The sequence below is a fragment of the Nestor notabilis genome, unplaced genomic scaffold, assembly GCF_000696875.1.
Source record: "Nestor notabilis isolate BGI_N333 unplaced genomic scaffold, ASM69687v1 scaffold10769, whole genome shotgun sequence".
In the NCBI taxonomy this organism is placed as follows: Eukaryota; Metazoa; Chordata; class Aves; order Psittaciformes; family Psittacidae; genus Nestor; species Nestor notabilis.
Window position 1 is genome coordinate 29194 of NW_009943254.1, and position 26640 is coordinate 55833.

Here is a 26640-nt window from a genome sequence, read left to right on the forward strand (position 1 = left end):
TTAAAGCCAGGGATCATTTGGACAGCTGCTGTCTATAAAGTCAACAAGCTCATAGTAAGTCTTATTAGCTGACAATTGAAAGCCGCGGATCCCAAATGAGGACAAAAAAAATGCCAGTTCGTTATTTTTTTGGTGAGGATTTTTCTCTGTTTTCATACAACTGATCTCAAGCTTGCTTGGACTGAGCTTCAGTGAATTGTTTTGCCACACTGAGCAATTCTGAAGGGGACTGTGCTAAATTCAGAGCAAAAAGGAAGCTGTCCACTATGACTCAGACACAGATATCTTAGCAGAGTTCCCATGTAAATGAATTTGTATAGAAGTATAATGTTTAGTTGCTAATTACATTTAGACTCCTTTGGGGAACCCACCAAGATTTCTATGAATGTACAGTTCCAGCCAGTGAACAGACAGAATTAATCCACTGGCTTGCTCTAACAGGGGACCTAAAAAGAACAATTACTTACACTGCCATGATTGCCCTTCCTCAAGGTTAAATTCTCCATACACATTCCACTGTTGTTCTTCACATGAGATGATTTTTCTTTGAAGAGCAGTGAAAGCTATTATATTTGCTATCCACTTATTTATTTCCCTAAATTAACAGTAGTGCATTTGGTTAATGATAATGGGGTTTTTTTCATTAGTGACATCTTTACCCCTTACAAGGCACATCTTAAAAAAAATAACAGAATTTGAAAATAAAACTTGTCAGAGACCTCAAAAGGTTTTCTCATCATAACCTGAATTTCTAGCAGTGACTTTTCATGGCAGATGTTAGTCTAACAAAAGCCATTCTAAAACCCCTCCGTACCTTCCCCATGTTACGTGTTCTTATGTTTATTCTTAACTACCGTTTAAACACTTTTGGTAATGTCTTGATCTCAAGTTTCAGTTAATGCAGTTTAAACCCATGACTTGCTATCCACTGACTGTGCTTGGGTTTTAATAATGCACTCTTCCTCTAGTTGAGATTTTGCCAGTGCTGAGATGGCACAAACATTCCTTCAGTTGTACAAGCCATTTTCCACAGAAGCACGATACTGTAAATTCACTTTCACCTTGCAGTCCCAATATAGTCCCTTATCCTTTGTTGCAGAAATGTTCCTTAAACTGACGTTTCTTTAGCATAGGTTCTTGAAATTCATAACGTCTATAAAAAATCCTGCCTTTATGCCTTTCATTTGCCTCTTTTTTTTTTCTTTTAATTTATGCACTCACAGATTTTGTTGATTTACTCAAATACTGCACTCATAAAAAAATGGGTATGGGGATGTTTATAGGGACATAATGCATGTATGGATTCAGGATAATGATTGGTAACTGCCAATATAGCAAAAGATGCTTGCTTTAGCTCTCTCAAATAAGAGGTGGCTTAATAGTCTCATTTTACAATGAGATTTACAAAAAAATCGTGCTTTCATAAATGATCTGGCTCTCTCTTGTTTCTTTACATTGTCGCTATTGCAGGTTTCCAGATCAGATTTGATCAGGTGTTTTATTTCTTTCCTTAATGCTTTCAGAAGGGGATATGACTTTGCTGTCAGAGTACCATGGGGGCTACTGCATTCCCCTCCTGTATTGCCAGGTCTGTTCATGGGAGCTTCTGTTGAACAGAAACATACAACGCTGATTCCTAAACATTGTGTTAAGCAGTTTACACAAGTAGATTCTCATCAGCAATCATCATGGTCTGTATAGGATCCAATGGAAGTGTTAGTGTTGGGGAACATCTTACAACAATAAGGTGAATTTAAATCTCTGAAATAGGTCACTACATTTTGGGTACCCTGAGTGTGTTTTACATGTCAGAGCCAGTTCATGTTATCAGCATTATATTTTCAGAGAATCTCATGAGCGCTCCTGCGCCTTTGCAGTGTCAGGGAGGCCTTCCTACCTGTAAATGAAGAGTACCGTTTTCATGTCCAGGCTATTTTTCTTTCTAATATGTTATTTTTGTATTTTTCTTTTAGGTAGAGAGGATTGTAGACAAAAGGAAGAACAAGAAGGGCAAATGGGAGTATCTCATCAGGTGGAAAGGCTACGGAAGCAATGAAGACACCTGGGAACCTGAACATCATCTACTACATTGTGAGGAATTTATTGATGAGTTCAATGGACTACATGTTACTAGAGAAAAGCGATCAAGACATGGGAAACAGGCTCCTAAGTTTTTACGGGAAAGCCGAGGGTCATCTCTTGAGAAAATATCACATAGACCTTCTGAAAGTGGGAAGCCTAAAGGGTCAACACACAAAAGGAAGAGAATTAACCCATCTCTTCAAAAACAGAAAAGAGGATACACAGCAAAGCCGGCATCTGCTAATGACAGGGCTGCTAAAACTGTGACTTACCGAACTACTCCCAGCGGTTTACAGATCATGCCACTGAAAAAGCCACATAATGTTCTGCAGAATGGAGATGGCAGTCATGAAAAGGATTCTAGACATTTTGGGAATGGCTCACAACAGCAAAACGCGGATTTAAATGAACCTGAAGGAGAACAAAATTTGCCCAGCATGTTGGAAGTTAGTAACGATTCACCTGTTGTGAATGGAATTGGTATGTGATATAAACAACTACAGTCTTTGGGGCGGGGGATGTTAATTGCAGCAGCTTCAAATAGAGAGCCCACTCATGAAAAAATCATTGTCATTTTACACACGTGGTATGGTTAGAAGCATATAAACAAGTGTCACGCTCATTCCCTATATATTACACCATTTTTTATCAGTTAGCTTCTCTCCTTCCGTTTCCCACGGAGTGACATGAAGCAAATTGGGCTTTGTTACATGCCTTTGCAGTGGGAAGTCCTTGTGGGGAAATGATGACAAGGCAGAGAGTAGGAATGATGACTGAGGTATGTATAATACTGCAACTTGGTTTTGTGTATCACCAAATACCAAAACACTTCTCAGTTACATGTGCTCAGACACAGCGGTCTCCAAAGATCAGGATTATTTTAGAAACAGAATTAATACCACTCTTGCTAAAGTATCTTGGTAAGTGTGGATGAGTAACATTCAAGTTCCTCAGTATTAGTGCTCATCCTATTCAGGAGTACTCAGATCTGCTAGGTCCTTGTCTGTGTTAGTGACTGGATACATCAGAAGTCACAGGCATACTTTGTGGGAAGGTACAAAAAGCCCTGAATTGAATGAGAAGAAATAGGAGAAATTTCTTTTTAATCCTCATGGTTGCTGATTGTCTTAGTTCTTAAGAAACAAAGGTTTATGTTCTTTATAAATACTATTCAGCTTAATGCAACTGAGTAGCTTCTCATTATCTGTATGTGTCCAACCTTTTTTTCTTTTTTTTTTCTAATCCTACCAAATTTAAAGCCTCCAGGAGTTAACACAATGAGATACACATATTCTTTGATCAGGTTTGTGGGTTTGGGGGTTTGTTTGGGGTTTTGTGACCTTTGCTTTCATTGCATAAGCTCTTGTCCTTACACAAAGGGATCAAGTGGATGATGTCCTGTCAGTCAGCAGGCAGCCTCAGCCTTTTTAGCCTGCCTACCATGTGGAGGTCTTTCCAGGTTCCTGGTAGTTTTCAGTATCCTCTTGTGCCTTTGGTGTGTGGAGGGTTTTTTTAATACCTTTTAAAAACAGCAGGAGCTGTTCCAAATGATTTCCTACTGGTTACTGGTACAGTGGCGATTCAGTCTTTTGAGGATTATTTTTTCTGGTGTTACACACTGCATAAAGGTTTTCATTGAGTAATACACAGTTGCTCTGAAGTTTTTTTCCTTGCTGGTTACAGTTAATTTAGAATGCAGCTATATGCATGATTCTTTTCATCATGCATTTAATCTGCTTTACTGTTGCTAATTCACGTTTTTCTTATGACTCAGTGAAGCTCTTCAAAATCTTTCCTAGTTTTTACTCTACTCATTTTGTATTCCCTTCAAATTTTCCTCTCGTACATCTCTTCCCAGTTCATTAATACATACATTAAATAAACTAATCCTTCTGCAGGTCCTTGGGGCAGCCAACTACTAATCGTTTGACATAATGAAAAGTAAGCATTTGTTCCAATTATTTATTTTTATTAGCCACTTTCTGTGGCCCATGATAGCTCTCATTTCCCTCACAGCTTCTTGTGAATTGCCCTGCCAAAAACTTCAAAAGTCAACTTAAATTATATCACCCTAATTTCCATTTTCCACCCTACTGGCAACCCAGCAAATGCTACTTGATTTGGGAAGTAGAACTGGCCTTGCCTAGTCTTACTGGCTACATCCTGTAACTACTGGGATCTTTCAATCCACACATCAAATATCTTGCTAAAGGCTCCCAAATCAGCAAAATGTTTGGTCAGCTTTAAATGCAAAAGTAGCCCTGCTGATGTCTATGACACTTAAATTTGAGAGTGCAGGCTTTTGTATTTTGATGAGTTTGAGCTCATACAAGACTACTTAAATAGCTGCCTGCTTCTTTAAAAAGATTTGCATATCTAATTACAGGTGTGTATAAGATTAGTTTGCTTTGCTTTCTTACTGTTTCTAATGAAGATTTTTTAATTGTTTGTTTTGTGTTACTCACTGCAGAAGTTCTCATACAAAATGCATCTTTAAAATGCATTCATTGTTGTATTTTAGAATCTCTTCTTTTTTCTCCTAATGAAGGACTAGAGGGCCACAAAGAACTATTAAGGCCAAATGAGCCTTTCATTTGTCCCTGTAAGAGCTCACAAATGGCATCCACCAGCCCTTGTTTGAATAATCTCCGTAAGACAGCTCTATTTCAGCAGAAAGCTGCTTTGCCTAAGCAGCCAGGTGTTCTGCCATGCATAGAGAGCTCCTGGCCTAACAGCTGATGTATGCACCTCCTTTGAAACATTTCTTTATGGTGTTTTTTGCATTCTCCAGATCCATCACATCTGTTCTGTATTTTGCTCTCCTTTTTCCCTTGCATTCTGACCTCCCTGTAGGCAATAGCAAGAGATCTTTAAATCCCTACCTGATTCTCATCTGAAAAAACCACACTCAGCAGCACTCCCAAGGTCAGAAGTCCCTCTCGTCTTGCTTTGTGATACCCAGCACATGCATAGTGGGGAAAACTACAAAGAGGAGAGATGAGACTACCAAAGAAAGAACAGACAGAAACTGGTGAAGAAAGGTCAAAATTGAAATACCGTCTTTTTTTCTAGTATTGCCCTACAAATTTGAGAGAAGTCACATTTCCTGATACTGGATTTTGCATCATTTGAAATGTCACATCGAAGAAACTTGCACTACTCTTCAACAAGCCCAACAATTTACTGAATTCCCTCAGTATTCACACTCCTAGCGAGTGTGCTTACTGAGCACAGAAGATGCCACTGTGATTCTGCCACGTGTCCTGTTAGTATCACAGACTCATTTTCATCAGGATAGATGTCACACTAGAACCTGTCTGAAATTTTACACATGACAAATTCAGAACGTTTCAGAGGAAAATGCCAATTTATTGAGTAACAGCAGGTTTGTTCCAAACATCTTGAGTTTCAAAACTTTATCCAAATCCAAGCCAAGGTCCCAAGGCTTCGTCCCTTGAGAGCAGGAGCAGTGTGGCAGTCTGCTTGGCAGGACTCCCACACTTAGCTCTGAGGCAGCCAGCTATGCCAGAGGTTTCAGGCAGTCTGCCACAGTCTGGAAGTCAAAAGCCTGGCATGGACCATCAACGGTCCCAGGGCACTTGTATGTAGAACAAAGTGGGAGCCTGGAGGACCTGGGTTTGGCTTCCAGAAGCTGTGGCTCCTGGGCAGCCCTGGGCAGAATGTGAGGAAGTAGACATATGTGTCAGCTTTGAGATTGCCTGTAAGGAGCCCAAGTGAGTGTCAGACTCACTTCACAGCTACGTGTAAGAGTGCACAGAAAACGCATATAGGAACTTTAAGATGAAGCCTAGATTTGGAAAACTCAAAAATGCCTCACAATTTGAAAACCCAGCTGTAGGCCCAGCTCTGCTACCAGTGTTATATTAATTGTCATTAATAATTTATAAACTATAACTAATCAAAATACATCTATTTTGTTTGTGGTGTGCCAGTTCTGTTGAAACTAACAGCAGCTATTTGAAAACTAGTTTTTGATGGCTCCTTGAATGGGCTTCCACCACTCTGTGCTTGGTTTTGTGTATATATCCACTTGAGAACAAGTGTTTCCTCCTCAAGCTATCGATAAAACTCATACCAAGAAGCTGTTTGCCCCAGAAAGATGTCTGTATACTTACAGATGTATGCTCAAAATCATATATGCACCCTAATTGAGGCCTGGAACCTTGCTGAAGTTCGGACAGACCTTTCTTGCCAAAACTTCTCTTGACCTTCTGCACATCCCATCGTAAGGAGAGTAGATTCATCTTTACCAACAATATCAGAGGGTCTGTGAACTGGAAAATGTGGAGAACCTCTGGGGGAAAACATCCACTGGTGCTCCCAGGAGCTAACAATACCATTCTTTCTGATGAAATTTGTTGTCTCCTTTTATCACATTTCTGTTTCTCCAGATGCTGTAATTGAGTGATTGTTTTGTTGAGTTTTTTGCAGCATCGAAGAACATCCCCTTTTAATTTTCTCTTTCCTTTTTCTACATCACTCTATATCCGTACCATCTGCTGAAGAATTTTGCTTGTCACTAACCACTCTTTTTCTCCATTACGAAAATCTTTGTAGTCTCATGGTGCCCTTATTTTAAATACTCTCAGTGAACTTAGTCACTGCTTCCTCTTGGTTTTTTTAGCTTGTTCTGGTTTATTTATTCTGGAGCAATACTGGCAGTTAGAGACAACCAAATATGCTTGCTTTCTCAGTTTGGATCAAAACTCATTGCTTTTAGATATCTTACAGATGCTCCCTTAGCTGGAGAAGTCTGAAATTATTAGTAAATATCAACAGAACACTGCTTTTAAGTATGTACAGTATTAACCATTGCCCACAAGAAAGACAGAAAGGAAACAGAGAAAGACTGTTGGGAAGACTGTGGAATGCCAAGCTGTTTTACCAGGGAGAGTAAGGGAGCATAGTTTATTTCACCTAGAAAAATTAAAGCCCTAGCTCCATGATGGTTTTCATTGAGCATGAATGCATGCTGCTAACAAATGGAATGGTCCAGCTTTCCTTCCCACAATAACCTTATCGTTACTCCCATCTCTTCCCCCGCACTGGTTATAACACTCCTAAGGCTACAAGGTGGACCAGATCTGAATTAACCATGGTTTTGCAAGGGTGAGTTTCCAGCCAGAACAGTTCATCAGGTCTGTTCACCGTATGGCTGCTTACCCAGATGCTGGTACCATCATCACTGTGTAGGGGTTGGCACAGACTTCTCCATTAATCTGACTGCAGTGAACACTAAGAAAGAAAAGGTGGTCTGAAAATAACAGTGGCTTGAGGTGTCCTTTTCTACTGGGTAGAAGCAGTGGAATGAGATGGGTAGATCCAAGACCACTAAAGCATTGAGTGATCTGAGGCTCATTGCCATCTTTTCACCCCTTCCCCTTCTACTTTCTGTCTGCTGCAGCTGTTCTGACCATAAAGTTCTAATGTCCAGTATAGTGGAGCCCCAGTCTCAGACTTGATCTGAAGTGTTCAGACTCTTTCTAGTACTAACAACAGCAGCAGCAGTAACATCATTCCTTGTTGTACCCTTTGACAGTAGTGGAATACTAGAGAAGGTGCAGGAATAGGCAACTAAAATGAAGAGAATCACAAGAATAAAGGAGGCTTCAACTGGGCAAGGGAGAGTCTGAGAGGGAGTATGATCAGTTTACAAAGTCATCAAGGCCGCAGATAAAGTAAATGCAGAACTGTTGTTCACTAAATCCCTCAATAGCAGAACTAACGACCACTCACTGAAACTGGTAGAACATCAGATAAAAGCACAGATCAAAGAAAATTCTTCTCTGTGTAGCGGCTACAACTTCTCAAACTCATACCACAGAAGGCTTTGGAGACAGACAGCGTCAACAGGCTCAGAAGGGGATTAGAGAAATCCACGAGCAGGTCCATGGGCAAACTGAAGGAAACAGGAAGGACGAATCCTCTCCTATTTCTGTACACCACCTAGGGATGATACTAGGGGAAAAGACTGCAGGAAGTGGCCAAGCTTACATTTTCTCCTTAAGCAGCATCCTTTACTGCCTTCTTGGAGAACGATTACTAGATGCACCAATGGTCTGGGAGTATCTTATGTGCCTTCAAAAAGTATTTTGAAGCTTCTTCAAAGTATCAGTGTTGGTTTAGATGTTCCACAAGTTCTACTGCTGATTAAAATCAAAGTAATAATTAGATTAAAATCCCACTAAATGAAGGAATATTTTCAGCCATTCTGGTTTGTTTTTTTTTTATACTTAGTCTGACTATCAAATACTCACTACTCAGCCAGTGAAACACACTTAGGGGTACCTAAAGCTTCCTTAGTTAATTTGTGACACCCTAATTTGATTCAGATGCAGTATAGATTGCTTTGAGAATGTCTCTTCTTTCCTGTGTCGCACTCCTTTTCGTATTGACATACTAAGGTACTGTCACCCTTGTGCGCATTAAGCAGGTGCTAAGTGTTAACACTCATGCAGAGACAATGTGGGTGCTTTAGTGCCTCCAGAGCTCCATCATACCCATGCACAGACATGTTCAATGGGCCTGGTTTCACATGAGTCTTGTTTTTACATTTTGCTGATCGTTTTCTCAAGTTTGTCAGATTAAACAAGATTAGAGGAATGCTCTATATACACCGAAACAACAATTTACTCTCTGTATGTTGATTTGTTAATCATCCATTCTTGGAAATGTCACTTTTGCATTCATGTTTCTCTCATATTTAGTTCAGATCTTTCCTCTGGTTGAATTTCTGTCAGTTAGCATGCAGACAGTTAAAATACTGTGACAAGAGCTATAGTTTCTTACATCATATGTTAATTTACAAACTGAATATATTTCTCAAATGAAGAATACAACAAAAATTAAAATTATTACTGTGAGGCTTTTTGAGCTGGATTGTCAGTGAGAATTAATCTTCTACTGTTCTCTTCCCATCAGTATTAAAAATAGATGTGGCATAATCTTCCAACAGTAGGTAGATATAGTACATCTTCCATTTAATGTTCATGTGTGCCTTTGATTTTGTAAGTTCTTTACACTTTTTTAGGATATTTAACTCTTCACATCTTCGTAGCTTATTGCTGGGTCAAGCAACACAGTAAAGACTGAATAGATAAAAGTGCAATATTTAAAAGTCTGCCTCAGTCAGATAATTACTTTGCTTCAGTATATTCCCAATGATATTAGTTTTCTGTTAGTAATTTCACAAGTTCATTTCTGTTTGTAAGAATACTTGTCAAAATATATGCAGTAGCAAAACCTTATCAAAAATAAGAAATTATTCATAATTTTAAAAATTCAAGCACATGGTGATTTCTACACTTGCAGATAAATGGAAACAAATTTCAAATTCTGCTGGCTTCAGATGATGTTTTTTCAAATTGATGATCTGATGTAATTTGTCAGTGTTTGTATCACACCAGTTACATCCTCTATTCAGTGTAGTACAGGCGATGCTTTAGACGGTATCTCTTAATTTAACAATGAAAAAGAGTTCTGTGATTGACTGGAATGGCAGACTTTTTAACAAACATGCATTTCCCTGTGTAAATACATGTACACACATACACATGTTACGTGATGAGGCCAAGTGATGCACGAGTGCAATACTATTAAGCACAACGTGTGTTTCAGCATCACATGTCATAACTGCAGCATACATGTAGGCATTTCACACGCTATGAGCAATTCCACGGGCCATTGCCAACTGAGAGGTATGAAACACTTCAGATTCCTGCGTATAAACATCAGGTGGAAACATAGCTGATCTAAAATGAAGGTAAGTGATTTTGGTTTAGAGGCTCATCTTTTACGAATTCGCCATTCATTTCTATTCCAAAAGAGGATTTTTAATTGCGTAGAGGTCATTTAAACTATAACATTTATATCTATGTTCTAATATTCATGTCATCTGCCCTTTAAAAATTCCTGGCTATTTGATTCCAGAAGCTGGAACAGGTCAGCTTTGGCAGGAGTAAAGAATGGAACAACAAAGGTGTTTTTGTTTAGCTTTCTTGGCCTGTCTTAAATACAGCATCTCTTGGGCTTATGTCTATTTAAACAACAGACAGATTTGGATAATGTGCTGGGTTTGGCTGAGATAATTTTCTTCATCGAAACTATTACAATGAACAGAGTGACTTTAATCTCAGTTCCTCAACGACCTGCCTCTGCTTTATTTTTCATGACAATAGCGTGAAACGTCTGTAATTAGAAAAAGAGCTTTGCATAAAAATCTCGCAAAGATGTTTTCAACACTCTGGCTCAGCATTGTTAACAGTCATTATATATTGTCTTACAGAGGAACTGTAAACATAAGCAAAGTAATAGTTTACAGCTCATACACAGTGTAAGTCAGAATAAACTGTCTTTTAAAACTGACATACTATAACATTGGTTTTTAAGGAGGGAATGTATGTAATGAGTGGAAGCTTGGGGTGAGAGCAGAGGATGGCCAACTGCTGTTTGTAACACTTAACACAAGCGTAAGTGGAAGAGAGTGCCCGTTGTGGCAGCTTAGTAAGCAGTCCCCTAACTTACTGACACGTAGAGATGTGCCACAACTGTGTATTCAGGTTGTCACTTGAACCTGATGATGACTTTTTGGCCACCATGAAAGGAAGAAGATGTACATTTGAAAGACGGGGTTTGGACTAAACCTGTCAAGTTTTTCCAAAGCTGATCACCCCAAATTCAGATGGTACAATCACTTTTCAAAGTGATTTTTCAAAGCAGAACTGCATCCCATCAACAGTCCCAGTCCTATATGCTATGCAGTTCGTTGGATTTAAAGGTTGTCTGATGAGCCAACAAAAAGTACTGCATGTTGGCATATAGTAAGAATGGCTTGAGGCCACATTTGACTAGCCAAGCACATTTTTGATTTATCACATTTATCACGTAGAGGCTACTGTAAATACTGAGCTGTGTTTAAGCCTATAGAAAGTATCGCTCCATTTCTTTGAAGATTGAGACATAATTGTGCTTTGATTCTTTCCATCTGAAAGGTTCTTCTCTGGCCAATGGAAGCTTGAATCTACACAGCACTGTGAAAAGGAAACTAGATGGGGAGAAAGATTATGTCTTCGATAAGAGACTAAGATACAGCGTGCGTCAAAATGAAAGTAACTGCCGGTTCAGGGACATAGTAGTCCGGAAAGAAGATGGTTTCACACATATTTTGCTGTCAAGTCAGACTTCAGATAACAATGCACTGACACCAGAGGTAAGCATGTAGCCATAAAAGCCAAAGAAAGCCATCCTAATGTGTGGGTTATCTTGGAAATGCTGCACTTGAACTGGATTTTAGGTATTTTTTCTCTAATTGATTATCTGAGAAAAGAAATGTGGAGTTCAGGTATATCTAACTTTCTCCATGCTTGGGATTCCTGTCCCTCTCTAAAGCAATGCAAGGGAAATTGATTTTTAGTTTACCTGTCTGAAAGCAAAAATCAGAAGTAGAGAAAGGAATGGCAGAATCAGTATTTCCAGCTTGGAGTTGTATGATGCAGTTTTTCTCATGTTGAAGTTACTGATATTTAGTATGCTTGGGAGAAATCTAGTTTTTTTCATTTTATTATTTAAATAGTGCTCCAGTTGTTGCGAACAGAGAATTTCAGGCTATATGCTGAAACAGTAATTTTAAGAGCATATCTTGATCCCCAGTTGTTTTTTTTCTGAATCACTTTATTAGCCCTTATTTGTGAAATCTTAAGCAATTAGGGGCTCTATTCTCAGCCGAATTGATAGTTGTACAACAGTACCTATACTGGTAGATATACGCGTTACTGGAAGGGCTGAGGAGCTTTTCCTTCCATTCCCTGTGATCCTATCATAGCGGGCAGCAATGCCCAGGTGTACCATTCCCATGTCAGAACTAAAACGGTGTCAGTAAATGTCGTGGAGAGTAGAGAACATGCTTGAGCCCTGTTCCACATAGGCACTAATGGACTGATTTAAAGGAGTTACTATAGATCAGAGAGGAAACAACAAGAGCTGCTTCCCAGCACCAGTTTTGCCTCTCTGAGCACTCTGCCGGCAGAGTTCCTCCACAGGCTGCCTGCAGTGTGGCAGATCTCTGCCTCTTCTGCCCTCCAGTCACACCAGCACAGCTCTGTCTTACACAGTGACTTCAAGATAACAGGATATGAAATAATCAGTTTGAGCACCATCTGAGGGAAAAGTAGACTGTAGCTTTGAGGAATTATTTTACTCAGTAAGAAACTGGATAACTTTGAAATTAATTACTTATAAAGAGCTTCAGATAAAACCACTAGCAGGTACGATGAGCCCTAAATTTGACTCCTCTTCCCAAACACGCGCCTACACAGGTACATCAATGCAGAGAATGAAACTAAATAGTTTTTAAACTCTTAGTTTTTAAATTGTATCATATTTAAAAGAACTCTCTTGGTAATTAACACAGAACACCAAACTTTTAATACTAATTCCTAGCTAACACTAGCTTTTAATACTCATTCCTTAAAATGCATTAGATGATTACATTAAATCCATCATTCCATCTCCATGTATTAATTAACACTAACTGACACCACAAGTAATTTAAATGAGGAGCTCGAGGTCCTGAAAAAGCATGAAATCAAGGACTTGCTCTGTTCAGGCTGAACAGACCTACCTTTACAGTGCTGGCTGTGCTGTTCCACATCAGCAGTGTTCAAATGCTCTAACCAGTGAACTAATTCAGGCTCTTCAGGTCTGCCAAACCAGTCCACTTCATTCCTTGGAAATACTCAATATGCTGGGAAGCCACCTCTGTGGAAGAACAAATGATAAGCATGTAATAGAACTTCTCTTGCATCACTGGTGTAGACTTATTTTTAGAACCTTTATTGAAGCTTACTGAAAACAAGGGAATGCCTTTTAGAAAACTACATTACTGACCAGGATCTGGATGGCCAGGAGTTAATCAAGGTAATGTGTTCCCCACATAGAGAACGTCGGTTTAAAACTCATCCAGGCTGAGAGCAGTTGAAAGCTCTTGCCCTCTGAAGGCTGCTTCCTGGCACACGTGAAATGACTTATTTGGCCTGTATCCAGGCTGCTGCCCATGGTCATTCACACCACAAAATCCAACATCTCCAATATTGGCAATTCCACATCTTTGCTGGCAACTACAGCAAAAATCCAAGGAACCTGAAGGAGGAATATGTTGAATTCCTTGTCCCTGCAGTTTGTCACCCATCACCATAGGTGAGGCAAACTGCCAGAGTATTTTGGGGATGTTTACTACCTTTTCAGTTTTGAAGCCTCTTACCACCAGTGAACAGAAAGTACAAAACCAGAACTCACACAAAGTGAAGAATGGGAGTTTCATTTTGTCAAAAGAAACATTAACTTCAAGCTTAATTAGACATCCAGTAAATTGTATTTGCCAAGTAGTAAATGATTAATTTACTCAGAGTAGCTCTACTTGCTGTGGTTAAAACAGTGTTGTGGTTGTTCTCGGCCATATATCTATGTTGGGGAAAAAAGGAAAAGGTGTGCACTGACCACAGTCATTATAAAATTAAGCTTATACAAAATCACTCTTGCCCCTAACCAGCTCTGCTTGCCTTTGTGCTTTATCTTAATTTTCCGATGAAATGTAAGAGTTTTGTTCAACCATTGGCCTCTGCTATTTAGGCCAGTTTAATTAAAATAACGAAGAATTTATTTATACCAAAAAAGAAAAATAAAATCTTAGAAAAGTCTCCCTGAAACTCCGTCCTGTTTTGGTAACCACATCACACCTGTGGGTTTGTGCAGGTGATTTTAGCATAAAATGTGTCCATGATCTTTCCAGCCACTCTTGCACTGATTGAAGTTGGCTCAGTGCCACTCTGGTAATTGAGGTTTTTCTACAGAAATGTTCAGGCCACTATAGAAATTCTTCCTTACGTTTTACAAGACCTTGTAATACCTCCAAGCCAGTGTCATGGAACAGCACAGCTTGTTTTTATTTCAGTGGCTGAGGCTTGGTGCCTTCAAAATTAATTTTCAAAATAGATATGGAAAGTATTTCATCATTATAAATTCCACTAGGGCATTTTCTCTCATGGGTCTTTTGCTGCTTCTGAAGTTCTTTCTCCAGTGATGATGTTGCTGTTTCAACTCAGCATATTTCAAGGATCCAAATTCTGTTTCAAACTTAAGATTAAATGGATGCATCCACTCTTTTTACTTTACACTATTAATAGAGCTAGGAATTAATATTCCTATCTTGTTAATATATTCATAATATATAAATTAACAGCAGAACATACCCCAAACAGCTAATGTTTCTATTGAAGACTGATACTACAACCTCAAATATACTTGATACCCATATACAAAAGAATCAGGTTTCAGTTTCCCAGCCATGAGAATTACAGGGTTTGAAGTTCTACCAGGTGCGTTTTGGAGCACTGGTTTGCCTTCACTGGTTTGCCTTCACTTCTCCTTACTTGTAACTTTTCTTAACTTTAAATAAAATACTAAATTAAAAAAGAAGGGGCAGGTACAGTTTTACTGTTCTCTTTATTTTTGCTCTGATACAAAGACAACTTGTGGGTTTTGGCCAGTACTTCTCCTTGAAGCCAGTCTTATAGGTTCCTATGTCCTTCACTGATCCAACAGAAAGGACTCACAATCTGTTTGCAGAGTCAGCAAGTAACAAAAAGTGTATTTATATGAAATGTACAAGTGAGGAGGAGGTTCGAAGAACAACTGAATGACTTTAAAATTCTGGTTTGCTATAATATTTACAGAATATTTACCTTTAGGAATATCAACAGGGAATCCTTAGAGATTCAGAGAAATCAAATGTTTAAAGCAGTATTCCTCTCTATATGAACAGGAGACTTGTGTTCAAGAGACTGTGTAATCGTGGTGATAAATTCTGAGCTCTCTGATTTCCCCAGAATGCAGGCAAGATTGAAAGCAAAGGGCACCAAATGCCTTTTAAAATTTCCTACATCCAGTAAATAGTATTAAAATAAGCTCTTAGAAGTTTAATGAAGTTTTTAAACATTTTATGTTTGTTTTGCAATATAAGGTGTCCTGTTAAGGAAGTAACCAGGATTTAATCCGTGACAGGATCAGAAAAATACGGAACTTTTGAGAAAGTGATAATTTAATTATATATTTGGGTTTCAGTAAGACAGTTGGTGAAGCATTAAGCCTGGTCTAAATTTATAATCCAGTCAATTATCATAAGCTAAATAACCTGCCCACACTGGTTTGTAAATACTTCCTCAGAAATTTTAGTTAGATGTGTTCAAATAGAAATACTGTCCCCACAACTGAAAATCAACTAAAAGACCATAAAGAGCTAACGAAAAAAAACCCCACCAATGGAACAGGAGAATACTGCTACAGAGCCTTGTGCATTTTAGATATGGTCCACTAGGAAAAGTAAAATCTTATTAGACATATGCCATAGTTAGACCAAAATGAGGGAAGGTTTAAAGACTGTGGAAGAGGAAAAAAGAATATATACTCTGACACGTAATATCTCTATATTTGCAAACTGAATTCACTACAGCATTTAATGGAACTGTGTGCTTAAAACCAGACTGCAGTTCTGACCCAAAATGACATTTACTTTACAGTACTGCAGTTTAACACACAGTTCTGCAACCCTATAGACAAACCTTCTTTTTTCTCTTTATTTTATTGTTAGTAACTTTCTTATAATCATATAAACATGTATGGAAAAATACCCATACCCAGATAATAGGTGAGGAAAGCCATGATGCCAACGCATTGGGAAGCAACAGTGGACAGGAGGTTGGCTAGAACCAGGCTGAGTGACAAGGTGACCAGGTGGATTTTGGACTGCACCAGCACAGGATTGGGCATAGAACAAGGGAGTGAGGATTGACTTTGCTGGCATTGGTATATTCCCGTGAGTTTCTGAGCACCTTTTGGTTATAAAGTTAACGACAAGCTTGCAGATTTCAAAGAAATAATAGTTTTTGGAGCCTGAAAACATCACATTATGGTTTCCTGGTTTTGATACTGTTTCTTTTGCTATGATCTAGTGGAGCAGTGGAACTAAATTTCCACTCCTGCTCAAACATACTATAAAAATACTGTCACAGCCTTCCCATTTTACACCATATCTGAGAAGTCAATTCCTAATAACAGGCTTTTAATATCAGCCTGTCCAAAACATAGACCAAACAGTGATAGCAGAATATTGCAGTTTCCTGCAAGTAGTATCAGCTCTTCTCAGAAATTTGGTATACTTTCAGATGGCTTTAATCATCAAAATCAATGAGGGCCAAGGTAAAAAAGAGACAGGTTTGGAACGGTAGTGATGTGTTTGAAGGATAGCAGTGATACCATCAAAGAGATGGTACATATACAGATATCACTTGAGGAAAGGGAGTGGTAAAGAAACTTGATGAATGATAAAGCAGCACTCTCATTGTATATAAAAAACATTTGACTGGTGTTCCCTGGTATTACTTATACACCCTCCCTAAGAAAGAGCAGATTTTGAGAACATTTAAAATAAACTAAGAGGACAGTCTTGCATTCACACGGAACTAGGAATATCAAAATACATGTGTTTTTGTATTCTAACATCTACCACCTTCTCAAGTTTGTTTTTTAACTTTGAACAGAGGCGTTAGGGGTTTTTGCTCTGTTTCTCCTTTACAAAATGTGTAGTTTTACTGTGTTTTTACCAGCTGAGGACTGACACAGCCTCTGAGACTCTGGAATTACGCAATATACTTGTAAAATCCCTGATGACGTTTTCATACCTGCACAAGAATTTCAAATACACTGCCAAATTCTGCTGCTTTTAATTACTTCACTTCCACCCACTGTCACATACTCGGTATTACAGGCTTTCTGAAGTGCACTTACAAAAGTGAAGCCTCGAGAAGTTCAGTACCTGCATTCTCCCGTCCTGGTTTCAGTAGCCAGTAGCAATCATTTGTATGCAAACATGCATGGAAAGCAGGCAGGTAACATTACACTGCAGGGTTTGAGCATACTGGTTCAAGCTTGGTCTCACAGGCCACAGGATTTCTAATAAAAAACCTGTAAGTTTTTGTATAAACAAAGCTTACATGTTTAGGGACAGTTCTTAAATAAGTCACTTCAGAGATCTAAAGTATTTTTGGAAACAGAAAGTAGTGAACAACAATACTAACAAAGCCTAAAATCTTGGGTTCTTTTACATGGAAACCATATCTAATTCCCTAACCACTTTTTGCTATCTTTTGCCTAAATTTACACTAACAGCAAATCTTGGAGTACAAAAGAGAAAAAATTGACTCAACAGGACCCTGTCTATAAGAAATACTTTGACACATGAGTATGTTTAAGCAAAGGATGTGTTGCACTTGATGAACTCAGGGCCCTTCGAGTAAGGAACTAATCACTGAAGGGAAGAGGGGAAGCTGCAGTAGCTGAAATCAGTAACAGCTGAACAAACCATGCTGAATGGTGACCAAACAAGAAGTTACCATCAGAAGTTCATGAAATAATACTTCCTTTTAAAAATCATTAGGGAAACAATTCTCTGCTCATTGTAAGAAAATGAAAGGCCATTTTCTTAAAATACCAGCAGTTCAGTTCTGTATAGATTTTGATTAGGTCTGATTTATGGTGCAACTATTAGCTTTATCTAGTTGTAAATCAGAGTAGAAGTGTCTCTCTTTCAAGTGGCTTTTTTTGCTCTAATTTTTGTAGACTTTAACAGTATCATTGAACACAGAAAAATGAATAACATATTTGTCATGTTGATGTGTGTGATGTCCTCTTGTCCTGCTTTGCTCTGGTAAAGTCATATAAACCAAAATAGTTGAAGAACTGAAAACTCACGTTTATAGATTTTGCTTCACAGCCTGTTGAGGATAATAGGTTATTGTTGTGACACCTATTTTACTGAAGATACAGCAGTGAAATATATATATATATCTCCACTGAATATACCCGATGAAAACAAAAAAGTGGTATTTGAAATTATCAAATTGCAACCAGATAGTATAAGATGGCTAGAATTTCCCATAGCAAAAAGCAAAGAATAGCCAAGTACTAAAAACTCTTTGAATTAATGATCATCAACAAAGCACTTCCAAATATAAAATACTCTGTAAACTCTCAATGTTCTCATTCTAAGTATGTTAAAATTAGATAAATATATATATATATAGTTGATGTAAGTATTAATAGTGCCCAAAATTTAAGTCTCTCAAAAACAATAAGGTTTGTAAAACTAGGGAAATGATATTGCAACGGCATGCATGTCGAATTGTTTACTTTTCTTTATCCACAGATCATGAAGGAAGTTCGGAGAGCATTGTGCAATGCATCAGCTGATGACAGTAAACTCTTACTTCTCAGCGCAGTGGGAAGTGTATTCTGTAGTGGCCTAGATTACTCATATTTAATTGGCAGGTTATCCAATGACAGAAGAAAGGAAAGCACTAGGATTGCAGAAGCTATAAGGTGACCCAAGCTTACCTATGATCTCTAAATTATGAAATGCAGTGTGTGATTATAAAGATATTTATCAGGTCCAAAAAATGTTGTATTTTTAAGTGTTGATTGCATTCTAATTACAGTCCTACAAATCTGTTCAGTAAGAACCTTGGACCATCTCAATGTTAGAAAACAATGCACATTCATTCCAGTGCTGATATCCACAGGGATTTCTTTTTTTTCCAGTTCTCTGTATTTAATATTTGAAGTTATTCCTCCAAATTCAAATACAGTTTTGTTGTTTATCCAAATTAGTTATTGCATCATGTTCTAAAGTGGTTTCTGAAAGGCAGAGACTTTACTTGTTTTGATGTTAATCATTGTAATGAATTTCAGTACAAACAAGAACCCATGGCTTACTCATATTCTGTTGAAATAGCAGTCTGCCACTGTATTTCAGAACCTTATTAGAAGGGTCTCCACTCTTTTTCTTAAACTTAAATAACTTCATATATATGTAAATGTAGTTTTATTTTCCTAACTAAAATGTGACTTCCCGTATATATAAATCACATTACCTTAATAGAAATGCAGGGTTTATGACATGCAGTCTACAAATCAATCTGTACAATGTATCACCAAATATTTCTATTATCCACAAGGTATTTTTTATACATATTTGGCAAATCTTCCAGTATAAATCAACATCACTCTACTAAAGCCAATAGTATTTCACCAGTCTGTACCAGGAGAGGGTTTGGTCCATATTTTTGACCCCCCACTTTCTACAAATAAATAGTACTCTTCTGAGAGCTTTAAAACTTTCTGCAACAATTCTATGAAGGACTATTAAAGAATTTGTTTTACAACAGATCTATCTATGCATGTGTTAGTATAACATAAGATCAGGTTTAGTTATTACATGACATTTATTAACCACCAATTATCTTGGTGAAAACTACTGCAGATCAGTTTGGATTCAGTTTAATACTTTTGAAATTCTTAAATTAGTAATTATTTTGAAATAACTTAAAATTAACTTATTAAATAATATAACAAATTTTAACCTGTTTTTAAGACCCTAGCTATGCTTGAATATCATTTAGTGATAGTTAAAAAAAGAAAAACCCCTTGGAGGACAGATCCTAATTTATTTTTTACTTTAATGTGAGGGATTTTAAATAATGAGGAACCAAAATAAGTGAGGAAAGAAAATCAGTATTACTGTTTGAAAACACAGACATGCTCGCACTGCATTAGAAGACACAAACTTAATATTATTCATGTAAATGTTATGTAGCTAGGTATTGTTACATATGTATGCATTTATCCACACACATTTAATATACAGTTATACTTATCAATTCAACCTATAAATGAGTATAAAATAGACTGTAATACTCAGTTTTTCTATCCTTGGACTCACAGAACACTTTTGAAATACTGGTACAATGCGTTGCTCCTTGTCAAGATCATCGGCTTCAGGCCACTGGAAATAGATTTTTATTGTACTTCTGGAAACAATATACTAGGTTTCCCATTTAGCACTCTCTGTGCTTTATGTGAACAAAAGACTGAACTCATGGAAAATATACTGTAATACGAGTAGAAAAAAAACATACACTTTGCTTTTTCAGTGGTTAGGATGTCCTCAAACACATGAATGGGTCTCTGCCACTGCTGTACATCAAGTTAGACTTGTATCAAAATGAAATTAAAGTCTCAATTACTGTATGTTTCCACTTTTTGAAGTATGCATCTCATACAGTGATCACAACTCAAAAATGAAGTTTAAATACCCATCTTCTATGATCATCTTATATGAATGATTTATTCATTTGGCCCCTGTCCTCATCCACTGCCTCTGGGGCTTGTGCGTGGCCTTGTAGCTCCTCTGCAGGTACTGAATCAGCCCGAGCTGCCACCGTCCAGATGTGTGTCACTCCAGGAGCAGGGAAGAGGCAGACAGACAAACTCCACTGCAGCTGCATGTACGTAGCCTACAGAGCCTAGCAGGAGAAAGCTCCATTGGAAGGCATTCCCAGCATCAGTCTCACATCATCCGTAAAGCATCCTTATGTGAGTCGATACAAAAAATTCTGGGTATCCTCAGAAGAAAACAGAGAAGGATGACTTCGTTCAACTTCTTTATAGCCTTTGACTTACAAGCCCTGGCCTGCAGCATTCCAAAGTGTATTTGATGTTCAGCTTCCCAGACATCCTCTAGCAAAACCAGAAGCCTTCTGCATGTGACTTCTCCCCTTCTGGCTCTACTGTGGAACAACAGTTACAATTTTAAGTCATCTTCGAAGACTGCCTTGGATCAAAACAAGGATCTTCTAGCCCAGAAACTGCAGGTGTAAACTTACGATTCAGAGATGTAGAGGCATGCCAGGTTCTGGGTACAAAGACAATTCACTGAAACGGATAATGTACCAAACAGGGAACACAGATAATTGGAGTGATGGACACTGCAGCTTGTGTAGACCAAATGCAGGCATTTGTTCCCCTCGTAAGCTGCCAATATCATTGCCTTCTACTCCATCCTACAGGTAGCATGTTCCACACCCATCCATGGTACCATCCTCTATGCTCCCATCCTTGGCATCCTATCCCATGGCAGAGGTTTATTGTGTCTTCTCAGTGTTCTGTTCCACTCTCTCCGCATCTCCAGATGCTCCCTTCCTTGCTCACTTATATGAAGATATCACATTTCCTTTAGCTCTTCCCCTTCACTAATATGTTCTTCTTTTTTCTTCCTCCCCATCATCTAACTGCTTCCTCTGCACATTCCTAATGACTTTTCCATATTCATTCCCAGTCCCATTTATCAACACATCCTTCCTGCTTTCCTCCACTGCACTGTTTTCTTCTGCCTCCACATGGTCCTCATATGTTGTCAGCATTTATCCATAGTTTGCTCTTTTTACCTATCATTCATCACATCCCTGTTCCCATCTGTAGTCCTACTTGGAAGGCTTACTTACTAAGGCTGTCAAAATTCTGCAATTAAGGTGCTGTGATCCACAGTCATTACTCAACCATAAACAGACGAAGAAATAACGAGGTAAGGGAACAGCCTTGCTGCTGCAAACAAAAATGAACCACAAGTCTTCGTAACCCTGCTTCTAGAAAGAAACGGTCCTCAGAGGCCAAGTAAGTTCCTTATTCCACTCTCTTTGGCCACCGATCTTCTGTTTTACTACTCACAGTGTGAAGAGAGCTTCATCAAACCCACGAGTCTCTTTTTTCCCGTGGTCAAAAATCAACGCCTTACTTGGTAGCCTGAAAAACAGAACTCACTCATTGAATGTGTAATGCTGGCTTGCTTCAGGCTCTTTGTTTTCATTTAAAATACAGACAATGCCCTTGCTCCATGAACACTTCTCTTTGGTACCTTCCATTTTTTGCCAGATGGGCACTCTAACCTGCCAGGCACAGCCCCCGCTCTCAGATACAGAAATCTGGGTCTTTTCGACCTCAGTGGCAGAGCCATAACCCATCAAAGGGCACATTTGATAAAATGTTCTTTCCTCAAATCTGTCAGCGGAGAGGCACTCTGTGTGTGAACCACTGCAGGAACAGACTCTCCCCTTTTGTTTTGAGTTTGATTTATACATGTCTCTTTTCTAAAGTAATTGAGCATCTCATTTCCCTCCATGTACCTGCTGTGCACTGAGCTGCTGGAGCCCATAATTTGCCCACAATTACACTCATGCTTTTTCCTAATTGGGGTATAGGCTGTTCCATTCAACAGATGTCTTTCCACCATTGCGGGTAGGTAGCTTATTTTAAGTATCTCCTCACTGCATAGAATTTCACATGTTCTAGTTAGTTCATTCAGATGAATCCAATCACATTTAGTTCCCGATTATTTCCCATCTCTTCACATTTACTGTTGTGCAGTCAAGGGCATCTACTTTGTTACATCTTTGCCGAAGACATTTGCAGTGAAGACCAAGACCCAACAGATCAGTTGGCTAGTTTTTATCCTGTTCAGACATTTCTCTCTCTCTCTCTGCCTCCCCTTTGTGGGTCATTTTCTTTCTGCTGGTGTGCCAGAAACGTTTACTGTCTCCCAATCCATGGATGGAACTTGCAGTAACATCTGACATAGAGTCTTAAGAGAACTTAGAAAATTACTGTTCATCAATCCACGTATGAGGTTTCTCTCTTTCACGTTATAATATGTTCATCAAGTTACCCAAACCAGATCGTCAGAATCCATACTAGCCATTGTGGAGCAAATTGAGAAGCACTATGTGTACAAACTCATGACTTACTATTCCAGAAGTAAAACTAAACCTAACCAAACACGGCAAAAAGTCAGTGCGTTCCAATTAATCAGTTCACATACAACATACACAAAACTATTTAATACCCCAAGTACTCAAAAGATTAAATAACTAAATAGAAGCAAACTTTTCTGTGTGAAAACTAGAAAGTATCTTGCAATTCTGACCTCGTAAAACTGGGCAATGGCATTTACTGTGTTCATCTGTGGTTCTAATTTGTTTTCAGATTAAGTACTTTAAGTTTGGGTATTTATCTGAGTGTTACTTCTGCGTATTCAAGGTCTTTATTTTATTTTTTATTTTAGGGATTTTGTAAAAGCTTTTATTCAGTTTAAGAAGCCCATTGTGGTTGCTATCAACGGCCCTGCTCTTGGGTTAGGAGCTTCTATTTTGCCGCTATGTGATATCGTTTGGGCAAGTGAGAAGGCATGGTTTCAGACACCATATGCAACAATCCGACTCACTCCAGCTGGCTGCTCATCATACACATTCCCACAAATTTTGGGGGTTGCACTGGTAAGGTTTTCCACCTCAGTTTGCTGAAGAACCTTTCTTACATCCACACTCTTCTTTCTCTCTTTAAAAAGTAAAGCAGAAAACAACTGTTCTCTTAATTGTCATGAATGGAAAAGAAATCTCTGGAAAGTTCATCTAATCCCTACCAATTTCTTACCACAAAATGACCTCAGAATTCAGTACATGCTGTACACAGGAAAGATTAAACACAGGTTGAAAAAGCAAAGGTTGTCAAGATCATGGTAGAAAAAGGAAGTAATGCATTAGCAGAGTAGTGTTACAGAGTCCTTGTCTGTACCATGATAGGATTGTGCAGTAGCAAAACAAGAAACTGCCCTCTGCTCTCTAAAGACAGTCCATAGAAATTCCGGTAAGGTTGCTTAGTTTCTAGCAGTATAACAAAGCAGAATTTGCCCCACAGAGTATTTTATACTAGGATCCATGACTCTTGGCACAGTAGTACTGACAGTTACTCTTGTAAAATCAGCAATACAGATTCATCATGCATGCCAGCACATTTCTCTTAAATGAAACCCATGCTGTGCTCTGGCCACCTGCACAATCCTTAAATAGCTATCAAAACTCCTTTTAAAGTGTTTTGCAGTATGGAAAGATACAGGAGACCATTTGTAAATTTAATCCTGAAAATAGCAGGCAAGTATGGAAAAACCTTCAAGAGAATGATAACACACAATCACAAGTAATCTTTTGATTTCACAGGCCAATGAAATGTTGTTCTGTGGGAGAAAGCTGACAGCGCAGGAAGCCTGCAGCAGAGGACTAGTGTCACAAGTATTTTGGCCAACAACGTTTAGCCAAGAAGTGATGCTACGAGTGAAGGAAATGGCATCCTGCAGTGCAGTGGTAAGAAATCAAACTCCTTTGTGATTAAACTACATTTCACAGAGGTAAGGTGTGCTCCAAAGGCTCATCACATGCTGGGTCCTCAGTTTCCACAACCGTGCTTCTGAAAGAAGGCTAATAACAGACAGTCTGGATAGGGATCCGTGAGCTCATGGAGCTTCTCATTTTTCAGGGGCAGGGAGAATTATTTCCTTTCTCCATCTTCACATTTATTCAATATGAGTAGAACTTCCTTGCCTCAGATTTTGAAAGGGGATTTTAGCAGAGGTTTTCTTCATGAAGGTGGAAGAGACTGAAATGATACAACTGGACTGGGAAGTCTGTGTAGGTCCAGTAAGGAAGGACAGTAAGAAAATAGATTTGACTTTCACGATGTCCTAGCCTGCTACATTTCAACTGAATCTGCCTTTTTCTCTGCACCTGCATAGTTCCTGCTTCTGCAGAATGTGCAGAAGAAGGCACCAGAAGGGTAGAATAGTGCCAGCTAAGCTCTGCTGTGAAGGAGAGGTGAGATCCAGACACAGAGGGATTTGAACACAGTCTAGTCACAGTGTATTATAACTTTCCTTTTGTGTACATTGAAGTTGAAAGAAAATCCTTTCCTATTTTTACTTCCTAAGGTTTTTCCCTTCAGGCAAATACACTCCTATTCTGCGCACATCCTTGTTTAAAAAAACCAAAATGCTCGAAGTGAAGAAAGTGATACTGGCTGCAGTAAAACTGCTGTAGCTGAAGTGCACACTGTTGTGATTTCTTGCTATACTTCTTATGCCTGAAACTCTTAGCATCCCTCCATTTAAGAGATCTGTTGTAAAAGAGAAGGTAGAGACATAGAAGATTTTTAATTAAATGAAGTGTAGATTAGATCTTCTGAAAAGACATTCTGAATGAAACTCTCTGGAAATGTAGCACAAGCTTATTTGATCATGCTGATATAACGTGTATTATATGAGTTGGGAAAACCTCTGGGCTTCATTGTGAATTATTCCTTCCTTCACTGTTCTGGCTGTCAAGGGAATTTTCTATTGAGACCTATTAGAAAGACTGGTGCTAACTTGTGGATGAAGATGAGGGTTAAAACTGCCAGAGACAAAATTTACTTTCTGAGATCCTAAATGCAAATCAGGCTGAAGTCACAAAAACAATTAATATGATGAGCTCATCCAAGTTCAACTGTGGATACTTGTTCACAAACAGACCTAAAGAACACACAGGCCCCAGGATTTGCAATTAACACCATCTACTTGAGTTAAAGAGAAATAGTACTTTGGAATAGCAGTGCTGTAACCTAAACTTGATAAGAACTGGGCTTAGCATGTAGGTGTTGACAAAGCTGAGTAGAGGATGTGCATCTCCCTCACCATAAACATTGCATTAGTTCACATTAAATCTTCTACCCTCAAAAAAACAGTAATGTATGAATTATTAATGGTTTAGGTTGTCTAGTTGGGTTCTTTATGAGGTACATACACGTTACATATTTCAAAAAAGATTTTAAAGGCTGTAATCTGTGTTTAAAAATGGGTCTAGGAAATAGAAAGTATTTGCAGTAAAGGCCGTTTCCTGTTCATTTCTGTTTTGATAAATAAAGGATGCATGAGGGAAAATTGTTAAAGATGATGGACATCCACACTGGGGTTTCCAACCTCTGTAACCTTAAAGACTACCTTCCAGAAAGCAGGTAGCCAGTATATCGTGCCTCACACATTTTCATTTCAAGGGGTAATAACATTTTCAGCTTTGTCTAGTGCTTCATGGCTTCAATAAACTAAGGTCCTTCATTCCTTTTAAAAATGTTGGCACTACCACATAAACTTCAGAAGTCCTTAATTCTTAAAGATGCTGACTATCAGCAAGCGGAGTTATGGCCGTAAATCAAGTCTAGTTTCTGTGCCCAAAGGAGTTATTTAAATTGTAAAACAGAGTCAGTAGTGTAAAAATTCTGTTCGCACCATTATCCGTAATAACTTTTTCAGATGCAAAATGAGATACTGAGTGATATTTTGGCTTTAGGTGTTGGAAGAGTCCAAATGTCTCGTGCGGAGCTTCCTGAAATCTGGACTTGAAGATGTGAATGAGAAAGAAAAACAGCTGTGGAGCTCTTCCAAAGGACTGGATTCATTATTCAGCTACCTGCAAGACAAAATATATGAAGTCTGATGTCTTGGCTTAACTTAAAGAGAAAATACTCCAGTTGTGAACAGAGTCAAATGTTACCTGTGTTTGAAAAGCAGAGGCAATGCATCTATGAGGAGTTTGTGACAGTGTATCCTAATACATATGGTTGTGTCGATTTCCTTGTGAGCTACACAGCTGCTTGTAGCTGGTCTGATTTTGTGTAACCGAGACGTAGGCAGGCTTGTTCAGTGCACATAATCTCTACAGAGGGCTGCATCTTTCACATTGCTTATCCAGGTAGAAGTATACATTCCATGTGCTGAGAAGCACCATTGAGGCCCAG

General features: G+C 38.5%; 1 protein-coding gene across 1 annotated transcript; it reads left to right on the top strand.

The window, feature by feature from the left end:
• Positions 1 to 1973: 1973 nt before the first annotated feature.
• CDYL2 (chromodomain protein, Y-like 2) lies at positions 1974 to 26339 on the top strand (the record flags this gene model as incomplete). The annotated part of the gene is made up of 6 exons (XM_010021835.1): positions 1974 to 2562; positions 11094 to 11311; positions 18359 to 18531; positions 23105 to 23315; positions 24036 to 24179; positions 26193 to 26339. Coding segments are annotated over 6 exons (1482 nt in total), but the record flags the coding sequence as incomplete, so codon positions are not given.
• Between the last annotated feature and the right edge of the window lie 301 nt (positions 26340 to 26640).